The sequence below is a fragment of the Labeo rohita genome, chromosome 11 (assembly GCF_022985175.1).
Source record: "Labeo rohita strain BAU-BD-2019 chromosome 11, IGBB_LRoh.1.0, whole genome shotgun sequence".
In the NCBI taxonomy this organism is placed as follows: Eukaryota; Metazoa; Chordata; class Actinopteri; order Cypriniformes; family Cyprinidae; genus Labeo; species Labeo rohita.
Window position 1 is genome coordinate 3,168,833 of NC_066879.1, and position 17,064 is coordinate 3,185,896.

A 17,064-nucleotide genomic window follows, 5' to 3' on the forward strand; every position below is an offset into this window, starting at 1 on the left:
ACAAAGAGTGAGATTTTTCTCCCTTTTCACAACACCTATACAGTAAGTAGTTACTGTGCTCAGGAGGCTAACACTGTTGAGATTACACTCATAGGACATTAATGAGCAGTAGAGTGAAACAGGGTGTAAAAACATCAGCCGTGCGCTGTTTAAAACAGGAACTTATTTAACCGATGCTATACAAAGATTCTACGTAATAGCGCGACTGTTATGAAGAGTGTCATTATAAATGCAGCTCTGGCCCTGTGTGTGTGTGACTGCAGTCAGCATGTGTGGATCTGCAGAGTCTAAGTATTCATACTTACAGAACTGAGAGATGGGAGCATCAAGCTGTGGTGCTGTCCCTCCTTTGGCGTTGAGTTTCTGCACCTGGGTCGGGGGGACGGGCTTGTGGGACTGGCCCGTGGCACGGTACATCGCTTGAACCCACAGGATTCGATCTTGCTCATCATCGCTGGCGAAGATCACAGTGTCTCCCTCTTTCACAGCATTGAAGAACGCCCGACCACCATCCAAACCTGCATTCAACATATTGTTCATTATTTATACATTAAATGGAATGAAATACATCACTTTGTAATCAACAGTACATTGTAACCTGGTTGAACCAACAATACCTTCACGGCATTTTTTAAAAACTGGCCAAAGTTAATTTCTGCATATAATAATACATTCATTTTTTAATAACAGGAAAGTGCAGCAAGAGACAGTAAGAATGGGATCAGTACATTACATGATGGATGAGAACTTGCATGTGCATACATTTTTGACATTAATGTGCACTAACATTAGTTTCTTGTTCATCAAGGCTGCATTTATTTGATCAAAAATACAGAAAAAAACTGTAATTTAGTGAAAAATTGTTGCAATTTAAAATAACAGTTTTCTATTTTAATATACTTTAAAATATAATTTATTCCTGTGAAGCAAAGCTGAATTTTCAGCATCATTACTCCAGTCTTCAGTATCACATGATCCTTTAGAAATCATTCTAATATGCTGATTTAAAATCAATGTTGGAAACAGCTGTGCTGCTTAATACTTTTTTGGACCTGTGATACTTTTTTCAGGATTTTTTGATAAATAAAACGTTAAAAAGAACGTTTATTCAAAATGGAAATTTAGTTTTACAATACACACTACAAGAATCAAATGTTCCAAATAATATTAAGCAGCAAAACAGTTTTAACACTGACAATAAATCAGCAAATTAAAATGATTTCTGAAGGACCATGTGACACTAAAGACCGGAGTAACGGCTGATGAAAATTCAGGTATGTCACAGAAATAAATTATATTTTAAAGTATATTAAAATAGGAAACCAATATTAGAAATTGCAATAATATTTCACAATATTACTTCTTTCTCTTTTTTTGTATTTTTAATTAAATAAACAGCCTTGATGAGCATTAGAATCTCAATTAAAAACATAAAAAAATTTACTGATCCCAAACTTTTGAATTGCAGTGCATGTATAGAGTATGTTTTCAAGAACAACAACAACATTATTATTGTTGTTGTCATTGTTGTAGCAAGAAATAATAATTAATAAATTGCATTAATAATTATTAAATGCTGTAAAAAAGTAATAATAATGCTAATTATTAGTTGCATGATAGCCACAGCCAATGTGGCAATTCAGTTGTACTAAATCATCAGTTTTTACTTGGCATTACTGTTAATGCACTAAGATGAACTACAAATAAAAGTATATTCATTAACTGAAATAAATCATGATTTATTAATCAGGAAAAATAAATATGAATCAAGACTTATCATATTATATTAATTATTAGTTGCATGACAGCCAGTGCTTTAATTAATGTAGATTTAGAATCTTATTTTAAAAACATAGTTGCTTTTTCTGGCATAACCTACAGTAAGCAAGCAAGCTATGTAGTAAGGTTGATATATTTATTTTATTTATCAGTTAATATAGATGTGGCCACCTAAATCACATTTTCTGGTTACCTCGCAAAACACTTTTACAGTGTAATTGATTTAAATGAACAGATATTGTTTGATAATTGTTGTAATTTATTCCATTTATTTCACAGCGTTTAACATACAGTGTTTGAATATGCGTAGACTATGACTAATTCATTAGTCAAATATCAGACAATATAAAAATAAATAAACATTATTCACTCTTATGTAACGGCACAGACACTATAAGACCGATCAGATGTCCAGTGTACACTGTGCATAATGTATTATGCAAAGATACAGAAGGTTTCAATGAAACATAATTGATCTTAACTAGTTAATTACCTGTGTTTGTTAAACACTAATAAAATGAGTCACCTATTCATAGAAATAAATGTGCATGGATCCTAGAAACACACGCCACCTGCTGGTCTGACAGCTACCTCTACCCACCTTATTTTGCAATGAGGAAGCAAAGTCTTAAAAATAAGGTGGATAGAACAGGTAAGGACTAGATTCCAGATTTTTATTTATTATTTGTCATCGTTTGTAGCATTCTGATTGGCTGCATTGACCTGGCTGAGGGTCGGTGTAATCCACAGTGTATCCGTCCAGCTGGAGAAGTTCAACAGGTTCTGCTTTCTTCTCCCTGTAGCTACACATGGCAAAGGTGTACTGGCTCACCTAGAAAAGAATACTTTCACATTAAACACACATCATTTCTATGACAAATTATGAATAACACTAGAAGTGCAAAACCCAAACAGAAATATCTACTTCAGGCTAGTGATAGGGTTCAAACGGAGGGTGGCATCTCAGAGGGAGGCTGTCTTGGTCACTGACGGTGTAGGGTTGGACTTGCAAGGTTTTGTCCTGCCAATCAAACGGGCCTGACAGAAGAGTGTGGGATGACACGCTGTCACTCCGGATGCGAGTCGTGCAGTTAGGTGCCAGTCATACACGCATTCGACACACACACAGACGTTCTCCGGCCTCATCCGCAGCATTACACCAATCCAGCGCCTCCATCACCTCTGCTGAAAGTGGCAGCCCTCTCTCACTCCGTCTCCGAGTGACATGATAAATTCAATGTCATGTGTGTGACGGGCACTTGGGCTGGCTTCGGGGGCTCAGTGTGGCTTGGTGGCACCCAGGTGCCTTCGGGACGCCACCGGGGCACGCACACCCCCCACGCTCGCGCATGCACACACACATACGCACGCACGATCTCCCATCAATCCGCTGAAGTTCGGGCCTGTCAGAAGCCGGAACGGTCGCTGGTGGGGCCATTGACCCGCTGTCAAACCGACAGTTAAAGGATTTTAAATGACTTTGCTTTCTGATTACCCCTGCATGCTTTTGCTCTTTTAAATAACCTTGTTATTGTCGACGCTCTGCAAATTGCATTGTGGATGAAGAGAGCGGGAGAGCGGGCGCAAATCGATCACTAACGGTGGAAATATAAAGCCGAATGCCAGACACACAACCCGAGCCCCTCCGGGTCACTCGAACGCATTACCATATTCAGATGCGTAAGGCTGAATGCCTGAGCCAGAGCATCGGAGACGAGATGAGGGGAAAGAGGAAGCGAGCGCAGAGCGTCTGCCCGCTGTTTTGTCACATCGCCTACCAACCGTAAAATAATTAGACTTCAGTTTGAATCATAATGCTGGCCTTATGCTGTCAACTTACTGACAACAAGGGCACTTAGAGGCACAAAGATAGACCGTTTGGCCATCAGTGCTCTGTGAAGGATAGAGATGTTAAAATAGACAATGATTTTCCGTATTCATAGACTTAAGCAACACTGAAGAACTGAAATGGCAGGGTGGAGCCACGGGGAACTCTGTCACCACCTTTTCGCGACACCTTGTTTCAAAGCCAGCCCGTGTCAAACAGGAGCCCTAAATGGTCTCCATGGTGTGGTAATAATCTATGAATAATGCAACAGTGAACTCACACCCTCCCTGTAACACAAACCTTACATTAAATGCAGGGGCATTTACATAGAATCGCTCAGAGTGTCAATCAAACGCTGGTCATTCACAGATAAGACTTTTAGTATGTGAAATATTTCGTTAAATTAGTAAGAATGCATTAAAATAACCCAAAGTGACACTTCTAATTTCCAGTTTGAAAAAGCGGTAGTTTTGACATTTCTATGCACCGATATACATTGAAAATAAGAAGAAATGTTTCCAAATCAGCATATTTGAATAATTTCTGAAGGATCACGTGACACTTAAGACTGAACTAAAGATGCTAAAAATTCTATTTTGTGGTCATAAATTTTAGAATATATTTTGAAATATATTTAATATTTTAAAATATTACCTTTTACTGTATCTGTAATATATAGTAATCAAATAAATTATTAAATAGTTAAATAAATGCAAATCTCACCTCATGCAAAATTTTTGAAAGGTAGTGTACATAAAAATATTCATTGTAATAGATTAAAAAAAACCAATGTTAATAACAGGGTTCGTTAAACATCGTATAAATTTAATTTAGCTACTTTTTGGAGCTATTGCTGCATGATCTGACCCTTACAATGACTGTTGGTGTAATCTAATGAAATTACTTTGATTAAAAAAAAAAAAAAAAAAAAAAGTCAATTCTTTAGTCAAAAATGCATGATAGACCTTCCGTAAATCTTATAACAAAGATTTTTAACATAAGAATAAAAATAAATGACAATTTAATCAATGACTAACTTAAATTTAGTACATTTTCTTCAAATTTAGTACATTCCGACAGGAATATTCTAACATCATAAACAGGTTAAATATATATGTTTGCAAAAATGTAAACAAAATAAGAAAATAAATGATTACTTGATTATTTGAAGAAGAGATCTACAGTTCCTTTCAAAATAAAGTAAAAAAAATCATGAATTAAAACTGTGACACTACAGCTATAACACAAAAAAATGACGTACCACTTTACAATAAGGATTATTAGGTAAGATAAACTAAGAATGAACAATACTTCTACATTATTTATTAATCTTGGTTAATGTTAATTTCAGCATTTACTAATGCATTATTAAAATCACAAGTTGTGTTTGTTAACATTAGTTAATGCACTGTGAACTAACATGAACAATGAATGACTGTAGTTTTATTAATTAACATTAACAAAGATTAATAAATAGTGTAATATATGTATTGTATATTGTTCGTTCATGTTAGTTAATTCATTAACCAATGTTAACAAATGACAACTTATAAAGGGTAGTATATACAGTTCATCTAAAAAATAAAATAAAAAAAATATTTGACATAATTTTCTTCAAGTCAGTACACATTGTTTCAAAGCAGCTTTGCAGAAAAGCATGCCGTTAATATTAGATCTCATAATAAATTAAAATAAAGAAATTTAATAAAGTATTCCAAAAAATAAACGAAACTGTGTACGTGGCATAATGCATTTTATATATTTTTAAAATGCAAATAAAGCATTCAAGATGCTGTGACGTATTCTGGAGTTTACGTGTATGCTTACGTTAACATTTACATTTACGAGACGAGGGCTAGACAGATGGATGTGTTGACGTTTGTGTGAATACTTATATAGGATTTAACACAGAGAAGAAACAACAAAAAGCAGAAAGGAAACAAACAAATGGAAAGTGTGAAAGCAAAATCAAACAAAACAAAGCACGGACACAAAAAGCGCATTCTGGCATATTTTCTTCCCCACCCTGACATTCGAAAACACGAACGGGCATCGTGTAATGTTTTTCGCTCGCATGCACAACAAGCACACAGACACACGCACGCAAACACTAAGGTAAATAAATAACGTCAGTGTATTGACTGTTGTTTGTCACTTGCTGTAGCCGTAGCTGCGAGCGACTGGTGGGCGTGTGATGTGGGCTCTTTTAGCTGCGAGTGCTGGTCCTTTACTCTGTCAAGCCGCCTGTCAACTTTTAGCTCTCAGACATGTTACAACCCACCGCAGAGGAGCTGACTGAACAGCAAACAATGGAGACAGAAATAAAAAAGGCTCCAGCGAAAGTACCTGACGCAGTGCTCGATCAGAAAGAGCCGGGAATCTAGTCTACTCCACTGAAGCGGTTTTGATGCATACAATGGAAAGGAAATGCACAGCACTTGATAAAAAAATCTGAATCAAAAGGGCAGGAAACGGTCTCCATTAGAAGTGACACCAAGGTGAAAAATCACATACCTGCACCAAGACGAAAAATCTCTTCTTCCATCTTTTCCACAGGTTTTTCCCAATGGCCCAAAGGTATCTGTGAACAGACGCAGAGCAGGTGTTGCATCATAGTGTGGAGATACAGCACACTGGATGTGTTGTTCTTAATTTGGGTGATAATGGGCCACTGTTGCCTTTCTCTCTGACTTTGCTTCACAGAATCATTTAAATTTAGTACACTGCGACATCATTCTAACATCATAAATATAGGTTAAGTATATGTGACCCTGGACCACAAAACCAGTCTTATGTTGCATGGGTATATTTGTAGCAATAGCCAAAATTACACTGGATGGGTCAAATTTATAGATTTTTCTTTTATGACAAAAATCATTAGGATATTAAGTAAAGATTTCATGAAGATATTTTGTAAATTTCCCACCGTAAATATATCAAAGCTTAATTTATGATTAGTAATATGCATTGCTATGAACTTCATTTGGACAACTTTAAAGGCAATTGTCTCAGTATTTAGATTTTTTTGCACCATCAGTTTCCAGATTTTCATATAGTTGTATCTCGGCCAAATATTGTCTATTCTACATCAACAGAAAGCTTATTTATTCAGCTTTCAGATGTAAAAATCTCAATTTCGAGTCACATTTGTTTGCACAAAATGTGAACAAAATAATAAAATTAAATAAATGCACTGAGAAGACTTTCATATGCTATGAACAGACAAAAATAGGCATTTGATTATTTGAAGATGACATATATGGGCCATTCTACAGAATTGGTGCAATTAAAAAGCACTTAAGTATTCAACTCTTATTATCTATGGAAATTCACAATAATATTTAAAAATATTAGTAAGCTTAATATATATATGTATAAAATCATAATTTAGTAGGCATTTGCAATTGGGAGGTGGCTGTCCCGAACCATAACCCCTAAATTTCAACTTATGAAAATGATATTGAAACAATTTTTGCATTTTAATCCATTGTTGTTTTTAAAAATATATCTGAGATATTTTTTTTCCTCTCTCTCTGTAAATGATGAAGTTTTATGTAAAAAAAAAAAAAAAAAAAAAAAAAAGGTGTAGCATAATGTTCATGTTTTAGTCCATTGGCTGTGTCTGATTTTAACTACACCCCTACATTTATGATCAGGAAATATTTATGTCACTCTCAACATGTCATCATTGTTTCAGTAGTGACAAAAGGAAACACAATCCTTTATTTGGGGGAAGTTTTAGTAATTAAGTATGTGGGTTAAAATTCTGTAATGTGATGTGGTCACCACCAAAACATTACTTTCACTACCGTAAATGTGTAGTAACGATTGAAACGTGCAATGTTTTGTCAAAAATAAAGTATACTGAATTATCAACTAAAAAGTTATGATAGTGTTTGGTTAAATGTATATTCAAACTAATGAATCCTTAAATTTAAAATCAGTATGATCAACTTTTTGCTTTTTACAAAGAAACTGGATTCATGTATGAAATACAACCAATGTCATTAATCATACTTGAAATATTGTTAAAATCGTAATTGTTACTGATTTACCTCTGAAAACCTACAAGGAAGACGTAAGGAAAAACTTAATAGATCAATATGACCCTTCTTATTGAATCAATTCTGTGGAATGGCCCATATAGTTCCTTTCAAAATAAATTACATGTTGAAAAATGCTACAACTATGACATTACAGCTATAATACTAAAATATGTTGATTAATCAAGTATGGTATATACAGAAGAAAATCTTCCTGTTAATATTTATAGTATATACTTTATATTTTGCAACAATAGAAACAATCAAGCAGTGGATGTTTGATACATAGTACGTATTGCCACTAGTACAAGTACACTGCATATATGCGAATATAGTTGGACATGGATATATTTAAATTTATAAAATGAGCTGGTGAGAATTAGCCAGTTATATGCTATATATCATACACTACCAGTCAAAAGTTTTTGAACAGTAAGATTTTTAATGATTTTTAAAGAATTTGCTTCTGCTCACCAAGCCTGCATTTATTTGATACAAAATACAGCAAAAGCAATAATATTGTGAAATATTTTTGCTATTTAAAATAACTGTTTTCTTTCTGAATATATTTTAAAATTTATTCCTGTGATCAAAGCTAAATTTTAAGCATCATTACTCCAGTCTTCAGTGTCACATGATCCTTCAAAAATAATTCTAATATGCTGATTTGCTGTTGAAGAATTTTTTTTTCAGGATTTTTTGATGAATAGAAAGATCCAGAGATCAGCATTTATCTGAAATAAAGAGGTTTTGTAACATGTTATAGGGGGGTTATAGAAATTAATACTTTTATTTAGCAAGGATGCTTTAAAATTGTCTATTTCAGATTAATGCTGTTTTTCTGAACTTTCTATTCATCAAAGAAACCTGAAAAAATTATACTCCGCTGTTTTCAACATCATAATAATAATAATAATAATAATAATAATAATGTTTTTTGAGCAGTAAATTAGAATCATGTCACTGGAGTAATGACGCTAAAAATTCAGCCTTGAAATAACAGGAATAAATTAAATATATTAAATATTTAAATATATTCAAATAGAAAGCAGTTATCTTAAATAGTAAAAAAAATTCAAAATTTTCCTGTTTTTGCTGTATTTTGGATCAAATAAACGCAGGCTTGGTGAGCAGAAGAGGCTTCTTTAAAAACATCAAAAATCATACTGTTCAAAAACTTTTGACTGGTAGTGTATATCGCTGAATGAATATTTAAAATGTAAAAATATAAAAGAATCCATTAACAGAGGATGACCTATGAGTTTTCCCTCAGCAAGTACAGTGAATTTTAATGCAAGCAAAGAAACAGAGATGGATTTTCAGGTGTAGATTTAGTGCCCCCTAATGGAGAAAACAGCAAACTGCACTGAACGCAAAAGAAGATCACAATATCTAGTTTACCATGACCGATCTGATGATGATGATTAATAAAATAAAACAAATAAAAAAATGTATATATACATTTAAAAAAAAAATGCATAAAATCATTAAAAATCAATCCATATATATGCATTGTACAAGATACAGCGTACAGATCTCAAATGCCTCTGCAATTAATAATTTGTTACTGTGTCCACTAGATGGAGCCAAAAGATCAGAATAGTGGTGAGGCCACACGTTCATTGGACCAGACTGAGTTAACAACTGTTTCCTGTCAGTGTTGGTGGAATGAGTTGTCCTGAGTTTGTGCATGTTGAATCTATTCAACAACTTACTAAAATCTATTCAGTTTTGGGTCAGAAATGAAAAGGATGAAGTTGTCACTTACCCACAGTGCTTCATGTTCTGTGGTTTGTCCATACGGACAGCCAATTTGATCTTCAGGTCATCTGGACAACCTTTGGCAACAGTCATTTTATGGAGCTCACATTGTTTGGGACTATTGGGTGTTGGATGCAACACAACCTGGAATCACATTATGAGAGATATTATTTTTTTTAATGATTAACAATTAAAATGTTTCTGTTTAAATTGTTCTTTTTAAAAATGTTGTGAGAGACCACCATTATAATTAAAAAATAATATTATGATTTAAAATGTATAGGAAATGATTTTTAACACAATTTTTCACTTTATGCTGATAATATAATTTAAAAAAAAAGTATTGTTTTAATTTACAATAATGTTAAACAGAAACATTTTCATTAGTGGTCATACTGTACATATTGCATATCTAGCCCAAATATGGGAAAGTTAGGAAAAGTGGGACACTGCAGCTTTCCAGTAATATCTGTTCCCACCAGGGTTCTGATTCATCGCACATCAGACCCCATTATTTTCTCCCTTGACTTTGAAGTCATCTATCATTTGCATAAAAGCCGACATCAGCACCTTATCTTTCAGTTTTTATATCAGTGCGGGCTTATTGTTTAGAGAGAATGAGTGATAGAAAGAGAGAGAGTGGGATAGAGATACTCCATGCCTCATTGACTCAGCACTGGATCAAATCCATTAGAACAGCTACAGGCACGCAGGGGGGCTGCTCATTTTGGAGAGCTTAGCGAAACCATTTTAGTGCCGATCACCTCCTGATGGCAGAACTGAGCTCAGATCAGTGCTGACTGCTTAAAGAGTGTGGGCTAAAATGAGCTGTGATGGGTTCTGTGTGTGTGTGAGTCTGACCCGTCCCAGCTCTTTGTCCTCCAGTGCCAGCACTCCTGTACTCTCCGTGAAGAGTTTCACCTTTACTGCTGGAAGTGGGTGAGTGGTGGTGAAGTCTCCTTGAGTACCCCAACTAAACACAGAGAGAAAGAGAGATTAAATCCGTGGTTTTCAAGCTGGTTTTGCAATTAGGGGTTTTAAAACTATAATCATAATAATAACATGTTACAGAGACAATCTCAATTTGCACACACACACAGAATTATGATATGCAAATCGTTTACGCATATTCAGCAGCCTACTTAGAGGAATGGTTCATCCAAAAATGGAAATTCTGTCACCATTTAATCACCCTCCACTTGTTCCAAACCTGTTTTTCTTTCTGCTCAGTACAAAAGAACATATTCTGAAGCATCTTGGTAATAAAACAGTTGTTAGCCATTGACCTCCATAGTATTATTATTTTTTTCCATACTACTGAAGTCAATGGCTACCGTCAACTGTCTGGTTACCCATATTCTTCAAAATATCTTCTCTTGTGCTCAACAGAAGAAAGAAATTCAAGGAGGTTTGGAACAACATGAGGGTGACTAAATGATCACAGAAACATTACAAAACTGCAATAATAAGTCAATAATAATCTGTACATTACTTTCTTGTTAAAAAATAACATTTGAAAAAGGTTGATATATTATTTTTGATTACAGTATTTAAATTATTTGATAATTGACGCATTATATTTAAGTTTAGTGGAAACTGTTCTCTATTAGTCTCTCAATTTCAAAGTTTGGGTTCTTTATTTATTTTATTTTATTTTTAAAGAAATTAATATTTTTATTTAGCAAGGATGTATTAAACTGACCAAATGTGACCGTAAAAATGTTTAATTTCAAATAAATGCTGTTCTTTTGAACTTTCTATTCAAAGAATCCTTTAAAAATACATCACATTTTCCACAAAAAAATTACTGAAACTGTTTTCAACATTCATAATAATAAGAAATTATCCTTGAGCACCAAATCAGCATTTTAGAATGATTTCTGAAGACAAAAAAAAAAAAAAAAAAAAGTTTTTAATTAATTAATTCATATTATTTATATATATTTTTTTATTATAAATAATAATTATTATTTATTTTGTTATAATAATAAAATAATAATAGTGTTTTTGATCAAATAAATGCAGCCTTGGCAAGAAAAAGCAACACTTGAAAATCTTACCAACCCCTTTTGAATGTAATTTTTTTTTTTTTTTAATTATTATGAATCTTTCCAAAATATTATAGAGATACACCGCTATTTTATTGGCCGATTCTGATTTATTTATTTTGTGACCTGCCGATACCAATTTTTGTCAATTCCGTTTTTCTTTCTACAAACTATTACTGACAGCATATACAAACAAATATACTTTTTTATATGCAAAATAATTAAACAATTATAATTCACCTTCAACTGCACTAACTGAAATAAGTATAGCAAAACAGACATCAATGATTCTTTTAAATATGAAACCAAACCACCAGTAGATGGCAGCAAATAACCGTTTTAATAAGTCATTAATTCAACCGATTTGTTCAAATAACTGATTGATTTAGAAATTATCCAAGTTACTGTTGGGTCACTGAATCATTGACTCACTCAGTTCATTAAAAAACATGGTTTTGTTCAGTAGCAAAACACAGCAATGTTGTTTAGAGATACACAACTGTTCTGCTGTGGCTTTGATTAGAACTATTTTTGTCAATATTGTATCTAAAAACTCTTAATACTACATTGATATTGGCAGATACTTGGGAAAAACCTCTTGAAAATGAAATTTTTACATGCGGATAAGAGTGTGAGCGTAACTGCCTGGGCCGCTTGCAATGGACTGGCACAAAATTGGCAAGACGTGAGGCTGACCAGCCTGTCACTGGTTGGAGCTGATCATGCAAAAAAAAATCTACTGATTCCGGTCGCTGGCCAGTTGATCAGTGCATCCCTAAAAAGCATCTCTTTGGTGGTTAATACACATTAGTGGTGCCAGTGTACTCAGCATAGGATTGAGTCCGGTCTGAATCTACTTGTGCCTATTAATAAAATGGCAAAAATCCAATATGGGGTTTGTTGGCTTGTCTGGCAATACACTGTGTGTGTGCATGTGTGTGTGAACATGAAAGTATTTGTGATGCATGTGCATGTCTGTGTGCGCATGTGCATGTGCTGGTGTGTGTGTGTGTGTGTGTGTGTGTGTTGTGATCCCTTGAGATGAGGGGGGCAATCATCTGGCCACAGTGCACGGGGGAACAGAGCGCAGTAAACGGGTCTCCATGGCAACCCCCTCTGAGCCTGGCTCCCTCTAGAATGCCTGGGGTGAGGCTGAGGGTACACGGACGCTGTGTCTTTATGCATGTTTGTGTATGTGTATTTGCTGTATTGGTGTAATGCGCCGCTCAACCTTCCTTCACATCAGCGACTCACGGGGGATGTCTGATGCATATTTGGCTCATGGCATTGAAACGAACTCTTTGGAAGTAACGATAAGTGCTGTTAGCAAGCATGCCATCAATACAACAACATGAAAAATGGGTTTTAGTAGAACTCGCTGTATAGTTGAAGGCTGCAGCTACTGGGCACAGCGTGTGAACTGTAAACTGCTGTTTAGTATCAGCAGCCACCTGTGGCACAGCAGATTATATATATATATATATATATATATTCATTTTCAATATCTATCTATCTATCTACACTGTAAAAAAAGTTGTTTCAACTTAAAAAAGTGTTCATGCTGCCTTAAAATTTTAAGTTTAGTCAACATGCAATGTTGATATTTGATTTGAGTAAACTTAAAATTTTAATGCACGAACACTTAACAAAGCTACATTTATATGATTAAAAAAAACAGTAATATTGTGAGATATTATTACAGTAACTGTTTTCTACTGAAATATTTTTTAAATGTAATTTATGTGTTGGTAAAGCTGAATTTTCAGCATCATTATTCCAGTCTTCACTGTCACATAATCCTTCAAAAATCATTCTAATATGCTAATCTGATGTTGAAACAGCTATGCTGTTATGCAAAGGAACAGCATTTTCTGAAATAGAAATCTTCTCTAAATAATGTAATGTTCCTGGCTGTCATCTTTGATAGCTGAAGTTGGTAAAACATGAATGTGAATGTCCTCATAACAATCTGGCATCAGATCTTCTGCCTGCTGCAGAACAGCTGTCTGATGACACTGATATGACCACAAGCTGTAAATGTGTGTGTGTGTGTGTGTGTGATTAAATCGTGTTCTGCCACACACTGAGGAGTCTTTTAGAACCTGTTATTAATGTGCACGAGTCGTCTTACACACACATTTCACATAGGCTTTCTTTCATTTGCTCAATGAGTCATCACTATGTGACCATTTGCACACAGAAGAACAACATTACTGCACTCACATTACAGACATTGAGACACTGGCTCAACATATTTTTAACAGGCTACAGTGCCTGGTATTATCATTTAATAATTATAAAATCGCATGGTTACTGGGGCACCATTTCAATTTTAACAACAAGTCCCAGAGGGACAGGAGTACATCATGACAGCAAGACAAAAATGAATCACTTATTGACTGCATTGACAAAATTTGCATTAATGCTTTGAGTTTTAAAAAGAATTTGACATTTTTCCTTTTAAATCCATTTCTTTAATCAAATCAAAACCAGTATGCCATATTATTGAAGTTTTAATTTGACCAATTTTTAATTTTAATCACACGTTGTTTCACCAAGCTCTGTTTGATTGCATTTTAAACTGTCTATTCAATGGCATATTCTGAATAATCTGAAATATGATGCTTCTTTCTTTTAAATAACAATAAATTCCCTTGAAATGAGCCTCTGTTTACAATATGCATTTAGAAACGCATTACTAAAATGTCAGGAGTTGCCATATCAGTGTTGGCAGAGAGTGAGCCATATATTTGTATTCATTTGCATGTAAATGAAATCGACTGTATCAGTGCATAAGGCTGCTAATACAAATAAAGCCAGTAGGTGGCAGTAGAAGAGCTTACATTTCTACATAAAACCACCAATATTTTAAAAAACATTCATATTTTATAATGCCTAATGTGAATGATTTCTAAACACTATTTTAATTTCTCACTTTTGAGCCAAAAACTGAACATGTCCATGTGCCCCTGGTCCAGAAATCCCTTCTTGACATGATAACAGAGAATCAATATCAAATTTGTGACTATATCTAATTGTTGCACAATAAACAAAACCAAATAGAACGATGCACCAAATAATTTTTTTTAGCATGTTTAGATCTTTATTCTAAGCTGCCTATTGCTAATTGAATTCTAACAATTCTAAACTTTAAATTTCTGCATCTGGATTTTAATATCCATTATAAAATATAGCCTTTGTAGTAAGTGCATATTAAATGTAGTTGTGAGAGATTTACGTGTGATTTCCAGGTCAAGGCTGAACTTACTGAGCAATCCACAAAAATACAAATATACAATTACCCACAAAATTTGGCCTGCTAAATGTGGGTAGAAGTTCACTGCATCTGTATCATAACACACTGTAAAAAAAATAAAATAAATAAAAAATACAAAGACTGCACACACACATGCACATACAGTGAAACACTTCTCAGCAAAGCTCTCTGAGTTATATAATCCAAAGTGCCTAAGGCAACACTACAGTGACACAACAGAGCAAAAACAGGACCAGTCACATATAAAACCACTGCTTTCCTTACAAATCAAAAATAGTTTGTGTTTAAAGCACATAACAATGAGTATGTACTTAAATAAACTGTATTAAAGGGGTCATCAGATGCCCATTTTCCACAAGTTAATATGATTCTTTAGGGTCTTAATGAAAAGTCTATGATATAATTTGGTTAAAAATTCTCAATGGTAGTGTAAAACAACACCCTTTTACCTTGAGCTCTGCAAAACCCATTCAACCCATTCTGAGGGATTGTTCTTTTAAACACCCCGCCCCTCTCTACTCTCTGTGGAGTGATGAGCCTGTTTACTTTAGCTGAATTTAGCCGAATTTAGCCATGTTTAACCGCAAAACTTGGTAACTAGCACGTTATTAGGAAAGGTGATTGCAGAGATTCATAAAAAAACCCTTATACTCACTTCTGCTGTAAGTGAAGCTGGATCACGAATGATTTGCGCAAAAACAGATGGATATATGTAGATCAGGAGGCTTGTTCCCTTCACAAACAAACGTAATCCAGTGCATCTTCAGTGGCTCAGATGTCAGGAGTAAATGACGACCACTGTGTTCATAATTACATCCAGCAACACAACCTCAATCGCAATAAAATTAAGGTTGAACCACTGATCACCCAGTCACGTGGATTATTTTAACAATGTCTTTACTACCTTTCTGAGCCTTGAACACAGTATTGCATTGCTGTCTATGCAGGGTCAGAAAGCTCTTGGATTTCATCAAAAATATCTTAATTTGTGTTCTGAAGATAAACTAAGGTCTTACGGATTTGGAACGACATGAGGGTGAGTAATTAAAGACAGAACTTTCATATTTGGGTGAACTAACCCTTTCAAGCACAGCCAATTGCACTTATCTAAACTATGCACAATTACATGGTTAGGAGTATATAGAATTGTTTTTTTTCCCCTGCTGTTCGTGACCCTTTTATAACAAACCTGCCAGCCATTTTTGGGTCACAACACACCAGCTAAAAGCGTCAAAAGTCAAAAGTTCTGCCTCTCTAGAACAAATGCAGAATTTGATACATGACCTACTAACAGAAAGCCTTTAATTTTCCTAGTTTTCATGTAAGTCTGTTTGAACAGGGGGTCACGGCAGTATTCAATCACTAAAAACTGCTGCCAGAAAAAAAATCTGAGCACTCAAATCCAAACATAGGTCCAATCTGGCAGACTTTATCAGACTCAAATACACATATGACTTGAAACATTGCTTTTTTCATTCATCATAACCACTCCCCTTTCATATTTCATAAAAGTGCAGTTATGAAAGCAAAAGCCACTTCAAGACAGGTCTTTGTAGCCCCCTTCCAGCCCCCGAGCAGACTTGGAGGCTTACAACAGCAGCCTTTCTTTCCCTCATTTTTTCTACTTCCTTGTTTTTCCTCACTCAAATCCTCACAAGAACACATATGTTCTTTAATTAAAGAGATGTGTTGGGATCAGTCCCTACGGTCTTAAGGTGTCTGATCAAATAGGTACAAAACGCATGTCTCTTAGCAGTTTCCTATCATTCTTTCATTTTCCCAGACTCCCTCTCATCTATCCTCACATGGCTCTACCCCTGAGACCCAGCAGGCTTTTAGCATTACAGCAAGCTCTGGAAAAATGTGCGCCAAATGTGTGTGTGAATGTGAGAGCTTGTTGATCCGAGCAACTGTGTATATTTATTGGAAAGAGATGAGCAGTTGTGTGTGTGTGTGTATGTGTGTGTGTCGGCTGGATGCATTTTTTTTCTGTCTTTTACAATTGTTGCATGTCAGATTGTACGATGTGACCTCAGTGAAACTGGGCAAAAGCCAAAGCTCATCAATTGTCTTGTATGTCAGGCTATGCATTATATATCTTTGCAGACTGTGGTCATGACTGACAGCGTTGACTAGGCATTTTACATCGTCAGCCTCTCACTGTCACATTCTGACATTCTCATTTAAACACAAAATGTAATATGTACTGTACAGCACAAAACCAATCAAGCCCCTCTGCTAATGCTTGCAATGTTTTGTCTCGAAAAAGTTTTCTGTCTGAGAGTAAAAAAGAAGGTAACTGTGAGATGGTTTAAAAATGAAAAAAAG

General features: G+C 34.7%; 1 protein-coding gene across 10 annotated transcripts in view; it reads right to left on the reverse strand.

The window, feature by feature from the left end:
• cadpsa (Ca2+-dependent activator protein for secretion a) overlaps positions 1-17,064 on the reverse strand; it is a 138,866-nt gene that overhangs the window by 63,645 nt on the left and 58,157 nt on the right. For all 10 annotated transcript variants that reach the window (XM_051122457.1, XM_051122456.1, XM_051122459.1 and 7 more), the window contains exons 8-12: positions 10,273-10,384; positions 9,419-9,555; positions 6,122-6,188; positions 2,503-2,611; positions 306-518 (exon numbers count right to left, since the gene is read on the reverse strand). In XM_051122457.1, coding sequence (XP_050978414.1) covers positions 306-518; positions 2,503-2,611; positions 6,122-6,188; positions 9,419-9,555; positions 10,273-10,384 — 638 coding nt within the window. The remainder of the gene's footprint in view (positions 1-305; positions 519-2,502; positions 2,612-6,121; positions 6,189-9,418; positions 9,556-10,272; positions 10,385-17,064) is intronic.